The sequence below is a fragment of the Accipiter gentilis genome, chromosome 12 (genome assembly GCF_929443795.1).
Source record: "Accipiter gentilis chromosome 12, bAccGen1.1, whole genome shotgun sequence".
NCBI lineage: Eukaryota > Metazoa > Chordata > Aves > Accipitriformes > Accipitridae > Astur > Astur gentilis.
This window is the reverse complement of record NC_064891.1, coordinates 22,327,984-22,350,208: the sequence shown is the minus strand read 5'-3', so window position 1 is coordinate 22,350,208 and position 22,225 is coordinate 22,327,984. Positions and strand designations below refer to the sequence as shown.

Below are 22,225 nucleotides of genomic sequence, written 5' to 3'. Positions count from 1 at the left end.
GTGACTGAGGAATTTCTTTATCTCTGTTTGGAGCAGAACTTCCCCTTATCTACCTCTGTATTTCTAGCACTTTGAGCCCATGAGGAGCCCTTCTCAGGCACCGGTGTAAGCATAACAGCCTAGAGCTGCTCTAATTTCTGCTGCCCCCAGGCTCTCGCCCTGCTCCTCATTCTGGAAAGGAAGGGCTGACATAATCCTTTTGTCAATTCTGCATTGCCAAAGGGAGTTCTTTGCACAGCCAATAACTCTGAAGGGGGCTCTTGTGCCCACCTTGAGGTACTTTTACATCGCCCATAAGGTCTAAATAGACTTCACCATAATTGTTTATATTGTCTTTCTGCACAGTGCTGTGCCACATTGAGATAACAAAGCAAGCTCTAAATAAGCTACCTGGTGTATGGGAGGCAGTTATCACAGCAGTCTACCCAGGTTAATTCAGCTATAATACTTGTGGGTATACTCAAGGTGGCTCAGATATCACTACATAGCACTATGTTATTTAGTATAGACATACTCTCATGAGAACCAGAGTTGTTGTCTTTGAAGGCATTTACTGGCCTGCACAAAAAGTGTTGGTAAAGCCCACAGAGTTTTCGGCCAAGAAATGCTCTTTGAAAAAATAAAATCAAATCCCACTGCCACTGGCACACTTTTTTGTTTGTTCAGCAGAAAAGCCAGCAATGGAATGGACGTGAACATGAAACTTTGCTTCTAGCTATTCCTCTGCATCTGAATTTTAGGTGGATTTTTAGGCAGAATGTAGAAATAGGTTGCTGCCACGTATGCTATGTCTGTGCCCTAAGTAGCCATAGTGTTAGTTTCTTGTACCAGGAGCTTGGCATAGAATCCTAAATCTCTTTAAAATAAGATAAGGCTTGAGGAATGTCCACTTTTTATTTGGTGCTTGCACATTAATTATGTGATCTCTGACTTTTCTTAAGGTTGAAAGCTGAGGCAGTGCCTTAAACAGTGTGTCTAGGAGTAAGGAGTGCCTATTCCACTGGAAAGGTCTGTTTCTGTGTGTTAGCCTACCACTACGAGTAGCTTCCTAATCCTCTCTTACTTGGCTTTGCTTGTTAACCCCAAGCAATCCTCTCAGGGACATAGAAAGCAGCTGTCTTTGGTAGCAAACACAGCACGACAAAACAAACACTTCTTGAAGCTTCCCTTAGATACGTTACCGTAATATCATCCTTGTGGGAGGAATTAGAAACACAGAGAATATAATTTGCCATGTTTTAATCTGACTTCGGGAGACAGGAAAAAATTAAATTATAGGAAACTAGATTCTTGCGACATTTACAGGAAGGAAAAGTTTCAGTATCTAAAACCTAAACCTTTTGTTTCTGAACCAGTCTGAAAGCTCATGTGCGTAAAGCACCTCAGGTGAGTAATGGGGCAGAGTAAAATGGTAAATCAGGAGCACATTAGTTACCAAAAACAGAGCAGGAGAAGCTGCATATAGCAAAAATAAACAGAAGCTTAGCAAAGGAGATCTTTGTTAGAGCAGGTATGCTGGCCTGGTGTCACCTGCTATGCTCGAATATTGCTGTGCACACCATTTGTGAGCTCCTCCCTTCACTTTGTGACCCCTTGATAGAGGTTTCTAGTTGATTTTGTTGTTTCTTTTATGAAGGTTGTTCCAGTGATCAATAATGTGTTCTGAAGCAACAATTCCGTATTTTTTAAAAGTATTTTTCTAAGAGTCAGTGTTTTGAGTGGATAGTGTAGGGGTGTCTCTTTCTGTATTTTAATAAAAGGGAAAGAAAGTTCACAGTATTTGCTGTCACTACCTTTCCAACTTCAATATTTAGAATGATTTAAGATGACTTCACTGAGTTCCACTTAACATTTAAAGTAGGACTTAGTGTTTGTTATCAGCAATGGGCTAGCTTCACAGCCTTCCTCTGATGTCCCTTGGGCTGCTAGGGTGATGCAAATGTTATGGAAGTTGCCTTGGCCTTCCCAGATGGGGATTCTCATTGCATGGGGATGTTCCTAGGGAGGAAATAATACTGTTGTTCCATACATCTTCATATCACTGCAACTTAGAATAGACTGTGAATCGGTGATGGAAAGGGTCAGAGTTGAAGCCACAGCTGGAACGCACTCAAATCTACTTATTGCTAGTTAACAGCCATTTCCAACTGCTGTTGATGAGCCGGTCTCCAGGCTGAGTCTGGGTTAGAAAACATGAAGGAGAATCAGAGAGCTGTAAAGGCTCATGCCATGTTCCTCCTTTGCCAGATACATGCCACACAGGAGAGAACCTGGCCCTATGCGTAAACTGAACAGGAGCGTCTGGATTATTGAATATGTAGTGGTAGCAATTCTTCTGAGCTGGGTGGAATGAATTGCTTTTGCCAGAATGCCACTGGGGCTGTTGGAAAGTTAAGATGTCTTATTTGTGCTCAGAGAAGGAAGTAACAAGCTGACCAAAAAAGTCAAAGTAAGCGTAGGTTGGAACATACAACAGTACCTCATATCATCGAGGCAGGCAAATGCGACCACCTCTTTGACAGTTTTTCAAACTCCAATATGTCCTTTATATGAAGAGCAGCCAGACAGCCAGCCTCCTGTACCAATAGACAGAGAGATAGAGGCTGTGTTCTTCCTTCCTTCCTTAGAAGCTAGCTGGGTTAACTTTGTGCTCAGGAGATTAAAATCTTCCTTTGGCAAGCAAGAGTTTTCCTCTTGCTGTTTTACTGGTGCTGTAAGTTATAGCTGTGTTACTTGGAACATTCTTGGGGTCAAGAGTTCTAGACTGCAATGACAGAGCTGTTGGGGTTGTATGATGTTTGTGGGGATGTTTGGAGGCTTGGCAGGACAGTTTACAGACATGAAATCTCCAGCTTTTTTGAGTTCTTGTTTTTTCTCTTTACCTGTGGCTCAAGAGCAAGTTCTCTTCAGAGATTCTTCACGCCTATTGGGAGAACTTCACAGACAGCTTTTTTTTTCAGCTTTGATCGTTGTGTAGTGCTACTACACTGATGAGGACTAGTTTTCTTCCTTTTTCTCCAAAAACCACTTGTGATATAACCACTGCTTTTATCACTGATCTCTTTTTTTCCCACCCTTTGCCAGTTAATATTTGTGGTAAGTTTTCTAGACCAGCTGGAGAAGATTGGAAAGGTAGAAAAGTAGAGAAGTACCCATTTTTCATTTTGATAATATCACTACTTTATCAGTGTCACTGCCTGAAGACTCCTGGCGGTTTCAGAAGTTAATAGAATGAGAAGTTTGGAACTGGTTCAAGAGAAGACACAGCATGGCTTTAATCCATTGGAGAGAAGAGGAAAAGTGAAGGTTGCCATTTGTATTATCCCCAGCATTGTTGGCCTGGCTTGGGAAACGAGAGCCAGTAGTCATGGGGAAAGCAGATCAGAAATACCATATTCTTCTGTAGGACTTCTGATTACTCTTTGACCCGAGTCTCTCCTGGACTTTTGTTTTCTACAGTAGTGATTAGACATCAGAAAGTGCTCTCAAGGATTACCTTGTGCTTGAGAGAGATAAGGAAATACTGTTTCCTTCTCCTTTATTGTATTTGTATAGTGCATAGGAGTACAAGTCGGGGAGTCAGCCTGCTGACTGAGATGTGTGTGGCCCAACAAAAAGATAGTTTCAGCCTGAAAGAGAGCTTGCATTCTAAATTGGATGTCCTGTAGGAAACATGCACTTGGCAGTTTCTCAGGGAAACTGAGGTAACAATGGTTGAGGTTGTGCATGTGTATAGCAGTTGTCCCTCAGAGGAACAGCAGTAAGTGGGAAGCGGATGGAAAACATGCTAGATATGTTCTGGATGTTGCTGTGTGTTTTTACAGCACTGCTGAAACCTTCTAAAGAGCTTTCCTCAAGAATTGAAGCCATGCTGGGCTTCCATTCATCTGTCCCTGTACAACCCCTGGTGGAAGTTCTCCGCTTCTCAATTCCAAAATTTGACTATGCCTTTGAAGAGATACAGGAAACCAGATCTATTGCACAGTCCTTTGTTTTTAATAACTTCTGTGTGTAGAGGAAGAAGGATGATATATCGTTATCCTTTTGGTTTTAGCTTCTGTGTCGTCGAATATTTTCTGTTCTCCTTTTCTGGAAATCTCTTGCTATTACCAGTGAGAGAGGAAGTATGGAAGGGGAAATTTTACCTGAGATTATGTGCTTCTACCTTGATATAGATTTGATACTCCATTTTGAGCCTAAACCAGCTCACTGGCAAGGACGATGGCCTTCTGTGATTTTCCCATACTCTCCTGGCACTTGTGAGGATTGGACTGTTCTTTAGATTCCCACCAGGGGCACTGAAGCATCTCTACCTTGAAGAAGTCAGTAACTGCGGAGCTTCGGTAGTGTTTGCCCATCGTTACCTTCCTCTGTATGTTATTTCTTCCTGTTTTATAGGGGCTGGGCGAGTGTGTGGCTTGGGGAGGAAGGTGGTTTGGATTTAACAGGAAGAGCTGAGGGGAGACTGGGAACTTCATGCCCTGTGTATATGCTCAGCCGTGCAGGGGGCATTGATGGAGAAACAGCAGGTGCTCTTGCTGTGGTGTTCAGGTGGGCTGAGGGAGCACTGAGGGTCATGCAGAGAGCAAGAGTAAACATGGTGACAGTGGCCTCAAATGACAGCAAGGGAGCTTTATTTCCTGGAGCTATCACTTTGATGTTTGGAAACCTTTTTTAAATAAGCCTGTTGTAATCTTGTTTATAGTAATTAAGGATTTGCTAGTAATTTAAATAGTTGGTTTTGGCAACGTACAGATTGTCTTTTCAGAGGTACTGGTACTGGTAATGTAAGGATGGAAACATTTACACAAGAATAAAAGTCAAGGAAGCAGGTAATTGACCGATTTATCAACCTTAGCAGACAATTTTTTCTGATAACATTGTGGTAGCTATGGTAAATTTACTCTGGATTGCTTAAGGGCACGATCCTATATGGTGTGTACAGCACATGTGGGCAACTCCCTGAAATGAATGGGTGAAGAAGCAGGTAATCAGCCAGTGTGGTTTTGGTGCCTCCATTACCCTTTTGGTCAATGGTTTGTCCCCTAGGAAAGTTTGGAATTGCCTGCACAGCACAGTTCAGAGTATAGGTAACTTACGGCTTTTTCCTGGAATTTTTAGATCATTTTAGTGTTTCAGGTAATGTGAGAACTTTTTGTAAACTTATCGCTGTTCCCAGGCCATAATGCTAAATTGCAGTTGCGATCAGGGAGTTGTTTTCATTGCAAATTGTTTGTATGCAACGAAGTGGCATGTTTGAACACTTTTCTCACTTTAGTCAGCCCCTTTTCCCAGCTGAATTGACACTTGCAACTTCTCATCCGCTTCCTTTCCAACTGTAAGGGTGGCTAAAATCATGTTGCTGTGGTGACCCTGTCAGTTTTAAATGACTAGCCGCACTAAAATGAGGGTGAATCAGTGTTACAATAATCTATAGCATAAACAGATTGCTTTATTCTTGGCTGCTGTAAATTGTGAGGAACATGTGAGGATTCTTGTGCCTACATTTTGCTGTTGGATTTGTGACTGTGCTGAGGCTTGCAGTGCATTTCAGGCAATGAAGATGCATTTTGTCACAGTAAAGAGTTGAGACAGCTATCACTGCAGCCAGTTCTGGGGAGGTGGCAGGTCAGGTGCAGGCCTTAATTAAGATGAATTGTTAGCTGATGAAGGCACTGTGTAAGAGCAGGCAGTTTATAGATGTATCTCAAAAATAGAGAACATAGGCATGCAATAGAGTGGACCACCAATTTTATTTGTTACCAAGCTAAATGAAGATTAGGAAGCAAAGCTTTCCTGCCTTTTTTGGCACCTAGATCATACAAAATGTGGTATAAGAAACTGTACTATTCATGCTTAATGCCCTACTTCAGTTTTGCTATAGGGGTGTCTTTTCTTGGGAAGTGCTCGCTGCATGAAAGTGATGCCATTAAGGGTGTTTCTCCCAATTTTCTTCTGGTGTTTGCCAAAGCCTTGTGAATACCACTGTCAGCCAAGAATATAGCCACTTTAAGATGCCTTGAGCCATCCAGCCAGTAGATAGATCCTCTAAACCATGTCTTACGCTTAGTCTTTGTCTTGGAGACTGATCATCACAGGACCAAAAAGCATTGTGTAGGGTATGCTGTAAGAAATTCTGCTGGTCTTACTTGAGCTGTTCAAGGCAGAGGCTTACCCCTCTGAAAATGGATAAATTCCCTTTATTTCTGAGCCTTTTATTCCAGGTCATAGGTCAAGTTTTTGTCTAGTTCCATGATCATTCATATGTGCCCACCTCCTTTCTTGAAATCCATTGCCTTTTAAGGGATGAAAGGTATAAAAAATTGAGTTTGTTATTCTGCCTTTTTTTTTTTTTTTTTTGCTATCTTAATAGCATAGTATGATCTTTCCATTTTCTCAAGCAGAATTGTCCAAGTGAATGGATCTGGTGTTCCGTAACACCTAAACAGAACTGTATGATGATAGATTGAGAGTGCTGAGTTACTTCATTGCTTGAGCTCATAGTGATTGTCTAGTCTGACCACGGTGTTCTTTCCTTCTATCTCTTTTTCTTTTCTATGTCAGCCTGAGATCTTGTCAGAAAAAAAATAATTCTGTATTTTTATGTCTTCTACCTCAAATATACGATAGAAGACTATGACCTAGAATTGCACTACTACAAAGCAAGTAGCCATTTGGAAATGGGTAACTGAGCCTCTGGTTTGCAGATAGACTATGTTTAAGATAAGGCAGTTTTGTGTTTCTGCTTAGAATTTCCTAATAGAGACACTAGTTCTGTGTTCTGTAAGCAACTTGTCAAAGAAGATTTCATTAATGGCCTGCCAAAGGAATAACATCTTCTATCATTCATGGAGTTAATTGTCATTCAAGGATGACTTCAAAATATTATGGATTCCTATATTGACCATTTGGCATTCATGTGATTATCTCCCACAATAATTTGATCTACAGTGGAAACTAAGTTCCCTCATTTAGAGATCTTCTGGTTGTAGCCAGCTTTTCCGAATTGTTTGCTAGAATTTTTAGGGGTTTCATTTCTAATGAAGGCCCATGGTAGGTAATCTTAAAATATTTCCCCTCCTCCGTGAAGTAAGCTGAGATGATAGGTCTTGAGTCTGTATGCTAAGTAAAATGTTTAACTCTTCTTATTTTGGAGGTGCCATCATCCTTATTACCTTTTGATATTGATGCTTTCTCACTGCCATAGGCATCTGTCTAGAGCAAAACAAATGAAGAAGCAAAGTGGGTTTTGGCTAACTAGGAATAATTTAAGGAGTTTTTAAACTTCCTTACGATGAAGAAAAGGTAGACTTTCTAATCACTGTACTGAACTTAACACGAAAGTGAGCCCACAGCGGTATATGGGAACTGATGTAAATGATCCACTACCACTCCAGGTGCAAGGAATCTCTCTGGGTAGACTTGCAGACGGACCACCTGAACCATCAAAGATTGTTAAAGCTGATTCCCATTTCAAATAGAGCTGTGGGAATAACAGTTGATCTCCCGCATATTTAGTTTGTCCTCCAATTTATAATACTCTGTCAGAGTCTTAATCTGATATCATAGCTGGTTTTAAAAGAGCCAGGGAAGCCTGAAATTCCTGATAAGGGACTTGAATCTGGCTCAGAATTTGCTGCCTAAAAAAGTGTTTGGTTTTCTAGCAAATGTTTTATCATATTCTCTGTTTTCATCAGGTAAAAGAGGTGTATTCCTTTGATATGTTAATGTACAGACTTCAGGTTTTCAGTTGGCCACATTCCTTTAGTGTATAAATCAGTCTGATCACTATCTTGTGCTTTATGAAAGGTGTGCCCAAACTCAACTGTAGGTTATTATAGGATGTTCACGAGGGCCTGTGGAAAAACCTTTCAATAAGGCTGGCAGTGGTATTTTGCTTAGTCTCCATAAAAGTATTACAAGAACAACATTGGTACCATAAAATATGTTTTGTAGGGAACATGATTTTCTATTGTTATATTAACACTTTATGTGCTTTATGAATCTGTCTTGGGGCTACTAGTGAGCCTTTGCAGTGTAAGCCAGCTTGAGAAACATTTGTTTCTTCTGAAAACCTCAATCATAAAAATCAACTATCTTTGTCTACCTTTTCTCCAGGAGTTCTAGGTATTGGTCAAGACAGCTGATGAAGGCTTTTTGTCTAGGATGCTCTTGTGGTGTACCGCTTGAGAAACGGTCTTCAAAACTGTTCCCCTCCTCTAAGGCCATGTGTGTTCTGTTTCATGCACACACCTCAAGTACTTCAGCTCACTGAGCCTCAAATAGTGGCAAAATCCAGCTAGAACAAAGTAGTTCTAAATTGTAGTGAGACAAATATTATACATGTATTATTATACACATATACTATATATGTGTACATATACATATGTGACATTGTTATATATTATGCTATAAGACATACTGCTCTGCCCACCTACTTGTTAGGGTTGCTGATTACTGGGCCTCACTGTTAGGATATTACTTCTGGGTCTTTAGGACTTTTCTTCTCCCAGGAAGATGCTGCCAACTGATTCTAGAGAAGAGTTTTTTTAATTAGTATCGGAAGAGTCTGTGGTGGCCAACACAGCTACAGATGTCCCAGATAAGGCTTCTAAAGCAGCCTGCATGATATTGACTTCTGTGGCCATCCTGACTGCAAGGGCCAGCTCTTCCCTGAGAGGTGTAGTACATTTTTGAGGTTTTGGATGGGAGGGAGAATCCTCTGGTGTTTTTCATTGACAAGACGTGATATGCTTTGCACATCAAAAGACCTCAGGAGATAGGTGGCTCAGATTGTTGACTCTCCTGCTTCCCCATTCCTGCCTTCTTTGCATCAGTTTTGTTCTGATTTCTTGGTGGAGTGAGTAGTTTTCTGCCAGTTTAGTGAGTTGAAATTGGCTCATCAAGCAGTCAAACAAACAGAGCAAATACAAGGGAGGGCACAGGACCGCCACTTCTGTGGGTCTTGAGCTTTTGTCATCTTAAGTGTCTTCTAACTGCACTCTTAAGGCAATGCCTGTTCATTTGGTGCTTAAAATCTCTGAGTCCCAGTGGAAGCAGTGCTCCTCAAACACTGATCCCACAGCTACCTGTGGGATAGAACCTCTTGTCTAGAACAGAAGAATAGTTAATCTTTCTTGGAGGCAAGATGTCAAACATCCATTGTACTAGGAGTTAACTTTTGAAGAACTTGTTTTAGGGGAGATCAGACTTGTTGTCACTATTAGGTCCTGTCTTGTGGTCTGTCAACAGCCCTGAGAGCCTTCATCAAGTAGTGACAGCTCACCTCAGGAGAAACCATGTATTTCTGTCCTCTTCCATGGATACTTAGCTAGTAAAAGAAGGATCTTTCTGGCAGGTAATGAAACTCACTTGACACGTTTATTCTGGGGCTTATGGCTGAAAATAAAAGGCCTCTGTCTCTCTTTCCCATCTACCACAAAATTCTTCTCCTGTGAGGAAAAGGAAATAAAGGCAGTTTTATGTTGTCTGTGACAAGCTTTTTCAGTAATCCATCCTGCTTCCTTCTTCCTTGGAAGAATCCATCACACCTGGATTCTGCCTTTGAGAGGAAACAGAGGTGCTGTACATGCATTTTGACCTTTTGTGGTTGTCTAGCAGTTGGCAAACCTGAATGCATGGTACTTCTGCACATTCACAGTTGTTTGTGCATATGGGCAAAGCATCTTGAAGAGTTCCAGTTACTGCAAGGTAATTAACTTTCTCTAATCTTGTTCGCCTTGGAGCCCTTTTTAAAAAAAAGCAGTACTAGGGAAAGTGCTAGGTGAATATTCTGGGGTTTTCTTGCAAGTGGATTTTTTCAAAGTCACTTTAAGTTAGGGATAAAAGTAGAGGATATATGCCTTGTCTTTAAACGCTGTGCCTTTCTTTTCCCCTCTCCTCCTTCCCCCCAGTTAGGAAAATCATTATTTTAGAAGATGTGGAGATGAAATAGAGTCCTACCTAGGGCTTCTTTTCCTGTCTAATTGTGTGAGTATTTTCACACATCTTAAACACAGGGGAGAAGGACAGAACAGAAAAGCTATGGCTTTTTGGCAGTTCCTTCTTGCAGCTGTGCTGCTCTCTCTAGGTCAGCCTGCAGTAGAGAAATTTGGTTCAAGCACCAGCAACGCTGCTAAACCATTTTGTGATGAGGTCAAGTGTTGAATAATCATCCCGTTGATAAGTGAGTGAGCCAGAAATTCCATTCAAAGAGGACAGTGACTTCCTGTGCTGCTTACCTATTATAGGTCACAGAAATCATGAAGGGAAAATGGGGGACCGAGGGCACTCGAGCACGTGACTGTTTATGTAACTGTGACTTTTAAGTTTTATTTGCTGCTGTTGATATAATAAAAGGAGTTAAGGCAGGCCTTTGTGTCTTTATTAAAATCATGATTTTCTTGCAAGCATCCCTATGGGAAAATCAACATAGCTGGTGCTCTGGATGTATAGTCTAATCAGATGTGGCTGTAAGTGCTGTTTAGAGGTGGAGCCTGTGGGATGTCAGTGCATCCTGTGCCCAGCTGCTCTGAGGTGGTCCTACAGCACACACATCCATATGGTCTGGTGGGTGTGGGAACCCATAAAGGTTGTTCAGGCCAAAGAAATGACATTCAGTCTTTTTCATTTGAAATACTTAAAAAACCAGCCTGAATACAAAAAGGGCAGTTTGTAGGCAGCTAAACTAAGCAATTTATATAGGATGCCACAGAATAGATTTCCCAGATGTGACTGCCATTTTTAGGCCTGTGCATGCTGCTTTCTATAGTACCTGGTTGTGAAATCAGCAAGGGTTTGTGTGAAGCTGACACCCCAGACAATGTGAATTAGAAAGTGATGTGATATTAGCAAGTGATCTCTTGTAATTATTTTTTACCATTGCTAAAATGATGCACTTACACAGTGTACATAGTTTACCTAAAGTTATCTACTCTATTCAGTCCTTGGCTCCTTCATTCTTTTCTCCTCTGTATTATCTGGTCTGCACTAAATTCTGATGTGACACTTTTGTGGCTGATAGTTCTAACTGAACGTGCCATTTGCAGTTAGGACTTCAAGTTCCTCTCCTCTAATTTCATCCTGGAACTTCTCCAGTATGGCTTCTGCTTTCCTTGTTCCACTAAAACTGTTTTCTGCCCGGGGTGTCTAGCAACTAGTCTCTGGCAAATTTCAAGGCTTTGTGCCAGTGGTACTTACTGGGTTTGGCTGAAGAAAGTGAGCATCCTTCTGTATTCCAGTTCTAAAGGGTGCAAGTTGGTTGACTCTCACAGAGCTAAGATGGAGGCATTGTGGGCCTGTGTTCTCTTCCTGAAAGTGCAGATGGGAATCATGTGATGGGAAACTCCTGTTGTTTGGATGTGATGCTGATGGTAACAGTCATGATGGAACCTAGGTTACAGCACCTGTAAAGAGAGGGTATTCTGAAATGGACTGCCCTAAAAGTGAATTTTGGCCTGTGACATGATCCCTAATCCTTGTTTGAGGATTCTAAGAAAGCAGACAGGAGGGAATAGGAGTTTCACATCCTCTGGAAAAAAGAAAAAGGAGGGTAATTGTCATAGGCGACTCCCTTCTGAGGGGGACAGAGGGCCCAATATGCAGACCTGACCCATCCCACAGGGAAGTCTGCTGCCTCCCTGGGGCCTGGGTAAAAGGCATTACCAGGGAACTCCCTGGTCTGGTTTGGACCTCTGATTATTACCCATTGCTGGTTGTGCAGGTTGGCAGTGATGAGATTGCAGAGGGAAATCCAAAGGCAATCAAAAGGGACTTCAGGGCACTGGGACGATTAGTGGAAGGATTGGGAGCACAGGTAGTGTTTTCCTCAATACCTTCAGTGGCAGGGAAATACACTAAAAGGAACAGGAAGACACACCTGGTTAATACGTGGCTCAGAGGCTGGTGCCATCGGTGGAATTTTGGTTTTTTTGATCATGGGGAGGTTTACACAGCATCGGGCTTGCTAGCGACAGATGGTATCAGCTATCTCAGAGGGGTAAAAGAATCCTCACTTGTGAGATGGTGGGGCTCATAGAAGGGCTTTAAACTAGGTTTGAAGGGGGTAAGGGGATAAAACTAGGTGCACCAGAGATGAGCCTGGGGACAGCGTGCCGATGTTAGGGGTGGATTCAATAACCCAACTCAAATGCATCTATGCCAACGCACACAGCATGGGCGATAAATGGGAGGAGCTGGAAGCCATTGTGCAGCAGGATAGATATGACTTAGTTGCCATCACGGAAACATGGTGGGACGACTCCCATGACTGGAGTGCTGCAATGGATGGCTACACGCCCTTCAGAAGGAATAGGCAAGGTAGAAGAGGTGGTGGGGTGGTTCTCTATGTTAGGGAATGTTTTGACTGTACAGAGCTACACGATTCTGATGACAAGGTGGAGTGCTTCTGGGTGAGGATGAGAGGGAAGGCCGATAAGACAGATGTTGTGCTGGGAGTCAGTTATAGACCGCCCGACCAGGTTGAAGAGATGAATGAATTGTTCTACAAGCAGCTGGCAGTAGTCTCAGAATCTTGTGCCCTTGTCCTTGTGGGGGACTTTAACTTTCCAGACATCTGCTGGAAATACAACACAGCAGTGAGTAAACAATCTAGGAGGTTCTTGGAGTGTGTGGAAGATAACTTCCTGACACAGCTGGTAGGTGAGCCAACCAGGGGAGGAGCCTTGCTAGATCTGTTGTTTACGAACAGGGAAGGACTGGTGGGAAGTGTGATGGTTGGAGGCTATCTGGGGCTTAGCGACAATGATAGAATTCTCAGTTCTTGGTGAGGCAAGGAAGGGGGTTAGCAAACCACTGCCGTGGACTTCTGGAGGGCAAACTTTGGCCTCTTGGAGGCACTGGTTGAGAGAGTCCCTTGGGAGATGGTCCTGAAGGGCAGAGGGGTCCAGGAGGGATGGACATTTTTTAAGAAGGATATCTTAACAGCTCGGGACCAGGCTATTCCCACATGCCGCAAGTCGAACCGCCGAGGAAAACAACTGGCCTGGCTGAATGGGGAGCTTTTGCTAGGAGTCAAGAAAAAAAGGAGAGTTTATAATCTCTGGAAGAAGGGGCAGGCAACTTGGGAGGAGTACAGGGATCTTGTTAGGTCATACAGAGAGGAAATTAGAAAGGCAAAAGCTCAGCTAGAACTAAATCTGGCCACTATTGTAAGGGACAACAAAAAATGTTTTTACAAATATGTTAACAGTAAAAAGAATCTCAAGGAGAATATCTGTCCTTTAATGGATACAGAAAGGAACGTTACCACCAGAGGTGAGAAAAAGGCTGATGTACTTAATGCCTTTTTTGCCTCAGTCTTTAACAGGGACACCAGTTATCCTCAGGATACTCTGACCCCTGAGCTGGAAGGTGAGGATGAAGAGCAGAATATACCCCCCCTTAATCCAGGAGGAAATAGTGACCTACTACGCCATCTGGACACTCACGAATCTGTGGGACCAGATGGGATCCATCCAAGAGTACTGAGGGAACTGGCAGAGGTGCTTGCCAAGCCACTCTCCATCATCTGTTGGTGATCCTGGTCAACCGGGGAGGTCCTAGAGGACTGTAGGCTTGCCAATGTGACGCCCCATTACAAGAAGGGTCGGAGGGAGGATCTGGGAGGATCTGGGGAACTACAGGCCTGTCAGCCTTACCTCAGTGCCGGGGAAGATTATGGAACAGTTTGTCTTGAGAGCACTCACATGGCAAGTCTGGGACAAGCAGGGGATCGGGCCCGGTCAGCATGGGTTTACGAAAGGCAGGTCCTGCTTGACCAACCTGATCTCCTTCTATGACCGGGTGACCCGCCTAGTGGATGAGGGAAAGGCTGTGGATGTTATCCACCTTGACTTCAGCAAGGCCTTTGACACTGTCTCTCATGGCATACGCCTTGAGAAGCTGGCAGCTCATGGCTTGGACAAGTGTACTCTTCACTGGGTGGAAAACTGGCTGGATGGCCGAGCCCAGAGGGTTGTGGTGAATGGGGTGAAATCCAGTTGGCGGCAGGTCACTAGTGGTGTTCCCCAGGGCTCGGTGTTGGGCCCCGTTCCGTTTAATATCTTTATCAATGATTTGGATGAGGGGATCGAGTGCACCCTCAGCAAGTCTGCAGACGACACCAAGTTGGAAGGCAGGGTCAATCTGCTTGAGGGTAGGAAGGCTCTACAGAGAGATCTGGACAGGCTGGATCGATGGGCCGAGGCCAACTGTATGAGGTTCAACGAGGCCAAGTGCTGGGTCCTGCACTTGGATCACAGTAACCCCATGCAGTGCTACAGGCTTGGGGAAGAGTGGCTGGAAAGCTGCCCGGCAGAGAAAGACCTGGGGGTGCTGGCTGACAGCCGGCTGGGTATGAGCCAGCAGTGTGCCCAGGTGGCCAAAAAGGCCAACAGCATCCTGGCCTGTATCAGGAATAGTGTGGCCAGCAGGAGCAGGGAGGTGATCGTCCCCCTGTATTCAGCACTGGTGAGGCCGCACCTCGAGTACTGTTTTGGGCCCCTCGCTACAGGAAAGACATTGAGGTGCTGGAGTGTGTCCAGAGAAGGGCAACCAAGTTGGTGAGGGGCCTGGAGCACAAGTCTTAATGAGGAGCAGCTGAGGGAGCTGGGGCTGTTTAGTCTGAAGAAAAGGAGGCTGAGGGGAGACCTTATCGCTCTCTACAACTACCTGAAGGGGGGTTGCAGTGAGGTGGGTGCTGGTCTCTTCTGTCAGGTGGCTGGTGATAGGATGAGAGGAAATGGCCTCAAGTCGTGGCAAGGGAGATTTAGGTTGGATATTAGGAAAAATTTCTTTACTGAGAGGGTTGTCAGACATTGGAATAGGCTGCCCAGGGAAGCAGTTGAGTCACCATCCCTGGAGGTATTAAAAAAGCACGTAGACAAGGTACTCCAGAACATGGTTTAGTGGGCATGGATGATGGTTGAACTCAATGATGTTGAAGGTCTTTTCCAACCTAAATGATTCTATGATTCTATAATAAGAGAAGCCATCCTGGAGGCCAAATATGACCACACCAGTTTACTGTCTATCTCACCTCTTCCTTGTCCTTGACTAGGTAAATACCTTTACAGTTGTCCATGCCTTCTCAGTTGTCAGCTGCTGCTTCTCTTCATCTACTCCCCTTTTCTTGCTATTCTTGATAAAAGTCACATGAAGCTAAGTTCTACGTTGCTCAGGTGTTCCCTCTGCCTTATTTTTGATGCATCTGCCTATTTACTTGGCCTTAAACTGATTGCTTATCTGACTCAGTCTGCGTTTCCTCAGAACTCCTTACGGATGTCTTACTGCTTCATTTAAGTTTAATGCATTCTTTTAAATTCTTTGCGTATCTTTGCAGAGCTCCTCAGTTCTCTAGTGTAAACCTATCACTTAATCCTAGCTCTTTCAGTAGGCCTAGGTATAGTGTTTAGTGTAAGATAATACAGAGAATGGTTTATGATAGGCATTAGAGATGGAATAAGATAAGCTGTTGGGGCAACAAATTAGGAAAATGACCTGGGTGCCAAATAGCCAACAAATGCAATTGTAACTTTATTTAGATTACACAAACTTGAATGATCATATCTGAAGTCCTTATATAGATCAAGATATTTGATATCAAGATAATAAAAATGAGGTTTGGCTCTCCTATCCCTTTAAATCCTGGTCCTGTAGATTCCCAGATTTTTCTTGAAATGTAACTGCTGAAGTTAGGGCAATCTTACCTAATTTATCTCATCAGCAATTTCCCTGTGCACATTTCTTTTAAATTATTTGACTTCTACCTACTTTTATATTTGTTTTAATTTTCATTCTGTAATCCCATAATTACAGTTTCCATATGTTTCATATCACTGCAGCATATGGATTTGTAATGTTAATTCTGTACTGAAGTTCTTTTAATTTACTCATTGCACTGAATGATTAAAGTGAAATTTTGTTCCTTTTAGCATGAAAATTCAGTCCCTTTGGGGTGGTTTCCTTAGCTGTAGCCTCTTCTCAGTTAATCTCTGGTGGTCCAAAGGGTGTTCTTTCAATAACGTTTTCACTGCCCATGTCTGTCAGTGCCATAACTTGCAGACTCTTCCCTTTTTCTGTGTGCTGCACAGGCTGTTTCTAGACCTAGCCTACTACATGAATATTTCTCCACTCCAAGTACTACAAAGTGGAACTGTGGATCATATCACACTTACCACTTTCAGGAATGGCATGTGTACATTACGTTGGGATACAGTTAAAGTTTCCAGAGTTTCAACTGGGTGGCTCAGTGTATAAATCAACAAACATATTTGTCTTTTTCAGTTTTCAGATATAAGCACTTTGGGCAAGTTGATACTTACATTTCTATTGACATCAGGGTCAAATTCTTATCAACCGCTCTAAGTAAAAGGGCAGACGCTCACAAAGTGAAATAACATGCTTTGGGATCAAGAAGATTTGTCTGTCAAACTGGTCCCTTGAAGAGGAAACAGAACTTCTCCATATTTGAAAACAAGCAGATGAGTGGGTGAACGAGGGAAACTGGCACTTCTTCAAACAGTGCTTCTGCACACATTTGTGGCTTTGCCAGAGATTGTTTGATACTGGGCTACATCAGTGGCAGCAGTCACCGAGCAGTACTTTGGTGCCTTTTGTCATTGCTGACAGGAGTGGGAATTACTTGTGTGAGGCTCCTGGATGCTGTGTGGTGGCGTAGTCCCAAAGCACCACAGGGCACCTGTAACTTCCACCTGGGTCTGCCAGTGGCAAATGGTTTGGGAAGTGGTTCTCCTTCTGGAACCGCTATGGAAATCGGGAAAGAGAAGCATTGAGACAAGTCTTGACTCTTGAATCATGTTGAGAAGGGGCAATCTGATCAGCGGTTACCTGGTAGAAGTTGGTGAGATTCCCAGCCAGGCCTTGTTCCAAATGAAGTCAGTGAGAGTTTGCCCCTAACTCTGAAGTTACCTTTTCCTGCTTTGCAACTTCTGTGTGGTTTCTTACACGTTTAGTGTATCAGGCTGCAATAGAAATGAAATGCCAGTAGCTTAAGTAATTCTGTAATAGCAAACTATAGTATGTTTACGGTGGAGAGAAGAAGTTTAAATGTGGTATTACATTTCTATCGCTAGCTTTCAAGGACTTTGCACTGGAGCTCCTTAGCTGTGTTGCAAGGGAAGGGAAAAACATGTCATGCAAATCCTCTGCCACAGACCTGAAAAACAGCTGAAGTTTCTTGACAGGTGCATAGAGGTTGGCTCCTGTTTCAGGCAAACCTGGTCTGGGTGTCCCATCAACCCTCTGAGTTCTGAAGGAAGGTTTTATTTAATTTGAAATCAAAGGAAAGTTGGTGGATTGGGCTGATTTCTCCTGGAGTTCTCAAGCTTGTTCAAACTCACAGGCTCACAAGTCAATGGGAATTAAAATCCTGCCCTGAAGGCCTTGAATGGCAACTTTGCTTAGAAATGAAATTGCCAGGCTTCACCGTTATGCTTCTAAACCAATTCACTAGTGTTTAAAAGGAGGCTTGGCTGAGCTCATGATAAGACATTGATGCTGGCTTTTTTAGCGTTAACCTACAGCCTTAAAATACAGTGGACTTGGTACTGCAGCAACTGAGGGAATTACTGAGAAGAGGAAAATTAGAACTGTGTCAGCAGTTAGAGGTCTGGTTTCTGGGTACAGAAGGAGACTGCACTGGTGGAAAAAAAAAATCCAGCTGGCTTTTGGGATAGAGATGCTGCAGAGGATATTGGCCCTTTGTTAAGGAGACCACTTGGAGATTTGAGAGTGCTTTTGTGGTTACAGGTAGATTAGAAACAGGAGAGGGAGCTCTCACTGCGTTACCCAAAGAGGAGGGAAATTCTGGACTTGGTAGCAAACCTTTAAATGATGAGTACTGCACTCCTGCTGCTCCCTGTCATTAAAATGTGGGTGGTTGTTCTTCATATAGGCAAGACCAACGGAGGATATGCATGTCTGGAAGAAGAAAGGCAGTCCACGTCCTGTTCCTATCTCTCCTGCTATTGCTGCCTTATTTTTTTGGTTCCAGGGATAGTGTAGTTGTGTTACTGTGATCAAAGCAAGTTGTATTGCAATTCTACCATAGCAGATGTAGTTCCTTTCACCCCATCCTTACCATCAACTTTAAATACCAGTGTCCTGTTCCTCAGCTACTGTGAGAGTTCTCCAAGATGTCAGCTTTAGAAAGGAGGGATAGATAGTGAAAATATATGCAGGACATTACTTTTATGGTTGAAGCAAAAACTGGTGCACGTGAGAATGAAGAATTCATTTCCAGTGCAACTAGGATGAACAAGATTGAGGGATTTGTAGAACAGTGTTATTTAACTGGTATTCTAAAGGCTGGTTGCAACTAGGAAACATATCAACATTAAGAAGCTGAGGTACATGGCAAGGAACAGAGAAGTTGGGGGGATTTAGTAAGCTGGAGAAGTCTCTAAAACAGAAACCCACTTCCTCTTGTAACCATTTATACTTAAATGTCTCTCAAACTGTAATTTTTGGATGACTTTCTGAGTGAAGTGAAATGCAATTCTCCTTCCCTATTTATGGATGGGGAGTAGAGACACAGAAAGAGTAGGGTCTGTGGGGGAGAAGAGGGGTTGTTTTAACACAGACAGGTGTGAGCAGACATGTAAGTGGTAGGATGCAGGCTAGCTCCGGCTCAGAAGCTGTGTAGTGGCAACAACTCTCTAGGCTGTGTCCCAGAGGATGTGCCCTGCTCTTGGTGTATCCGTTCAGGCAAAGTGCTGTTAAGATGTTTTTTTGGCTTCCAATCCAGAACTTGCTTGCATCTGGGATGAGCTGATGGATCTCTGATCTGAGTGCACCCATGTCTTGGTACATGTACTCAGGCATGTACAGGCACGCCTCAAGTTACTTTTTCAAGTTCACAGGGTGAAAAGGGAATAAATTCAGTTCTCTTTTAACCTGCATAAGTGCTGGTTCAACTGATTAGCATCTGTCGTCTTTATTTGAATGTGCATGGTGTTAGCCTTTATGTGCATGTTATTGTTAAATCTTGCTGCATCTGTGATGTTAACTTGGATAATATCAAAGTAATTTTAGGGAAGTGCTTTGGGTTTTGCTTGGCTTTTGTTTGTTTTGAGTAGGAAAGATGCTAGCCCTATTCTGCTTGAATTACTAATCTAAGCTGAGTGGTCTTATTGTGGGCTCTTAAAACATTGGTGAATTTTTTTCCAAAGGGATTTGTGTAAAAGGAACTTACTGTGAGAGACTATTGCTCATATTCTGTATAACATTAAAAAAAATAATCTTTGCTTTCAGAGTTTATGTTGATATCTCTATGCTCACGATATATTTGGCTGGGCTTTTCCTCCTTAAATTTATTGCATCAAAGCAATAATATACATCTAAGTTTTTAGTTCTCAACTTCTCTCCAAGTTTTGTAATTTTCTGGAATTAAATAGGGAATCTGGGAATAATACCTGATCATAGATACAGTACATAACATGCAGGCTTATTTCCAGAATGTCACTGAAGGGTTATATTAAATCCTTTTGTTTTGCTGTTGTATGATTACAAAGATTCTTTTGTAGCTTGGGACATTTAGTCTAAAAGCAAGAAATGTGAGAGGTATGTGGCAAGAGAAGGTAATGTGAATTTAATTCTAGCATTGCTGTTGTTCTTAACTATGTTCTGACTGGCAAGAAAAGTCTTGGTCATGTCTGTATGACACTGAATACCTATCAGGAAGAGCAGCAGTCCAGGGTCAGAGTGCTTTAAATGCTCTCAGGTCTCAGGAGAGACTAGATGTGTGGCAGTTACTGGGGAGGAGAAAACATAACTGCATTGAGACCAAGACTTTTTTCTTCCTTTTTTTTTTTTTTTTCTTTTCAGCTAAACGAAGTTCTGTTTAGGATGGTCTTTAAAACTTTAACATTAATGAAGAGTGACAAGCAAATGACAAGAAAGTAGCGTCTACATAAGAAGAAAAAAATCAAAATATTAGTTTTGTGTGTATGATACTCCTTTCCCAAATGGTTGGAGAGCTTTAGGCGGCATTAATGTATTAGTTATTTCAGCTATTCAGGAATGAATTGTGTATTATCAGTACAAATTTTACTTTATTTTAGATAGGGGTCACTGCAGGATTGGGCTGAGATTTAAAGTCACTGGAAGAAACTACTTTGAGTAGCCACGTACCTGATCTGCTTTTGAAGGCACGCCTGTGCTACCTGTACAGACACAAGTATCCAGTAATTTCTGGGCCTGTTAAATCCCTGTTTTATACCACAGAGTTCATAATATTTTGCAGGATGTACAGACTATACTGATAATGAAATACTTGCAGTATATGAATATATATTATGTATATTTGTATTGTTGCAGTTTTAGCTGTTTTAGTTATGCTGACTGAAAGATGACAGACTTGTCATGATTTTGTCTTCAAAGAAAGACTTACTAATTTTCAAAAAACTTTTTTCTGGTCACTCAATCCATGCAGAGGCCAGGCATACTTAAATTCTAAGAAGTTAGTTTATGCAGATTTGGGAATAATACTGCTGTTCTTGGTTCCACACAGATGGTACCAGACAGGAAGAAGTGGAAGGTGAACTCAGTGAAGAAGAACGCTGGTTTGGAAATTCTTCGGAAACTCCTTCAGAAGCGTCATATGGAGAAGTCCAGGAGAACTTTAAGTTGTCTCTTGAAGACAGAATCCAAGAGCAGTCCACTTCCCCAGACACTTCTTTGGGAAGTGCAACTCCTAGCAGCAACACAGCAGAGCTGGGATCCATTGAAACTGAGGCATTAAGAGACACATTACAGAGCAAAGAGCACCTTTCTCCTGATGTGTCATCTCTGTGTGAAGAAGAACCTCCTGGTCCAAATAAGCCACTGAGTAGTAACCTGAGGCGGCTACTGGAGGCTGGCTCCCTCAAGCTGGATGCTGCTGTTACAGTCAATGGCAGAGTTGAGTCCCCTGTAAATCTTGGCTCAAATCTCTCCTTCTCTCCACCTGCTCATCATGCCCAGCAGCTAAGTGTTCTTGCCAGAAAGCTTGCTGAGAAGCAGGATCAAAGTGACCAATACAATGCAAGTAGTCACTTTATATGGAATCAAGGTAAGTGGTTGCCAAACTCAACCACCACCTGTGGTTTGTCCCCGGATTCAGCTATCCTGAAACTGAAAGCTGCAGCCAATGCCGTTCTGCAGGACAAATCTCTTTCAAGGACTGAAGACACTATAAGATTTGAATCCTTTTCCTCACCTTTTAGTTCTCAGTCAGCCAGCTCCACATTGGCAGCTTTATCTAAGAAAGTGAGTGAAAGAAGCATGACTCCTGGGCAGGAGCACCCGCCTCCAGCTAGTTCTTTCCTTTCTCTGGCTTCCATGACCTCTTCGGCTGCCCTTCTCAAGGAGGTTGCTGCAAGGGCTGCAGGCACCCTGTTGGCTGAGAAGAAGAAATCACTGGTTGCTGAGGATCCCCTACAGCTTTCAGACGTGAAGCAAGAGAAAGCAACTCCACCACAGTCTTTGGAATTATTGTTACTACCAGTCCCTAAGGGAAGAGCGTCCAAACCCACTAGTACAGGTATGGATACAGTTTGAGCCACTGAGTGGAATGTGTTTGTTTTGCTATAGGCTTATATAACATCCCTTCAATGGGTCTGGATTTGGTTTGATTCCATGTATTATGAGAATAAGAAATAGGTACTTTAGGTAAACAATAGCAAAGCTTTTTGAAATACCACTTGAAGACCAAACTGTCGCAAATGTTTCCACATTTGAAAGATAGGAGTGTACAGTTCAGTACTTTTTTTTAATTATTATTATTATTCCATACAATGGTATTCCCCTCTCTTACCAAGTTCAGAATAAGTCTACAAAAAATATTTAATGGAGGATATCAAAGAATCCCTGTTAGGGAGCTCACAGTATCAGTGAGCATGTACAAAACTAGTGCTTTTGAAATATTGGACAAGGGAGAATTCTCCCTCCTGCTGTCTCTGTCACAAATGGACTTTTGTATAATCGCTTACTACCCTGTCCTAATTTACCAGAGTATATTATTATGTTGCCACTTTTCATTAAAGTTTTTTTTGCAGCAGTTAGGTATTTTACAATTCTTTGTCGTTTTAAAAAAAAAAAAGCAAACTGCATTTCTCTAATTTGCTCAGCAAGAACAATTTTACACTTCTGATTTCCCTCCACCAGTTCCAGCTGTTGGCAGTCAAGGAATCAGGCTTATAGGGAATAAGAAGAAACAGTCTTGGTA

At 42.5% G+C, this 22,225-nt stretch overlaps 1 protein-coding gene across 3 annotated transcripts in view; it reads left to right on the top strand.

The window, feature by feature from the left end:
• ZNF827 (zinc finger protein 827) overlaps positions 1–22,225 on the top strand; it is a 112,707-nt gene that overhangs the window by 8,488 nt on the left and 81,994 nt on the right. For all 3 annotated transcript variants that reach the window (XR_007507784.1, XM_049815044.1, XM_049815045.1), the window contains exon 2: positions 20,531–21,541. Coding sequence is in view for 2 of the 3 variants with exons in the window: in XM_049815044.1 (XP_049671001.1) it covers positions 20,531–21,541 (1,011 nt within the window). In the remaining variant the exon portion in view is untranslated. The remainder of the gene's footprint in view (positions 1–20,530; positions 21,542–22,225) is intronic.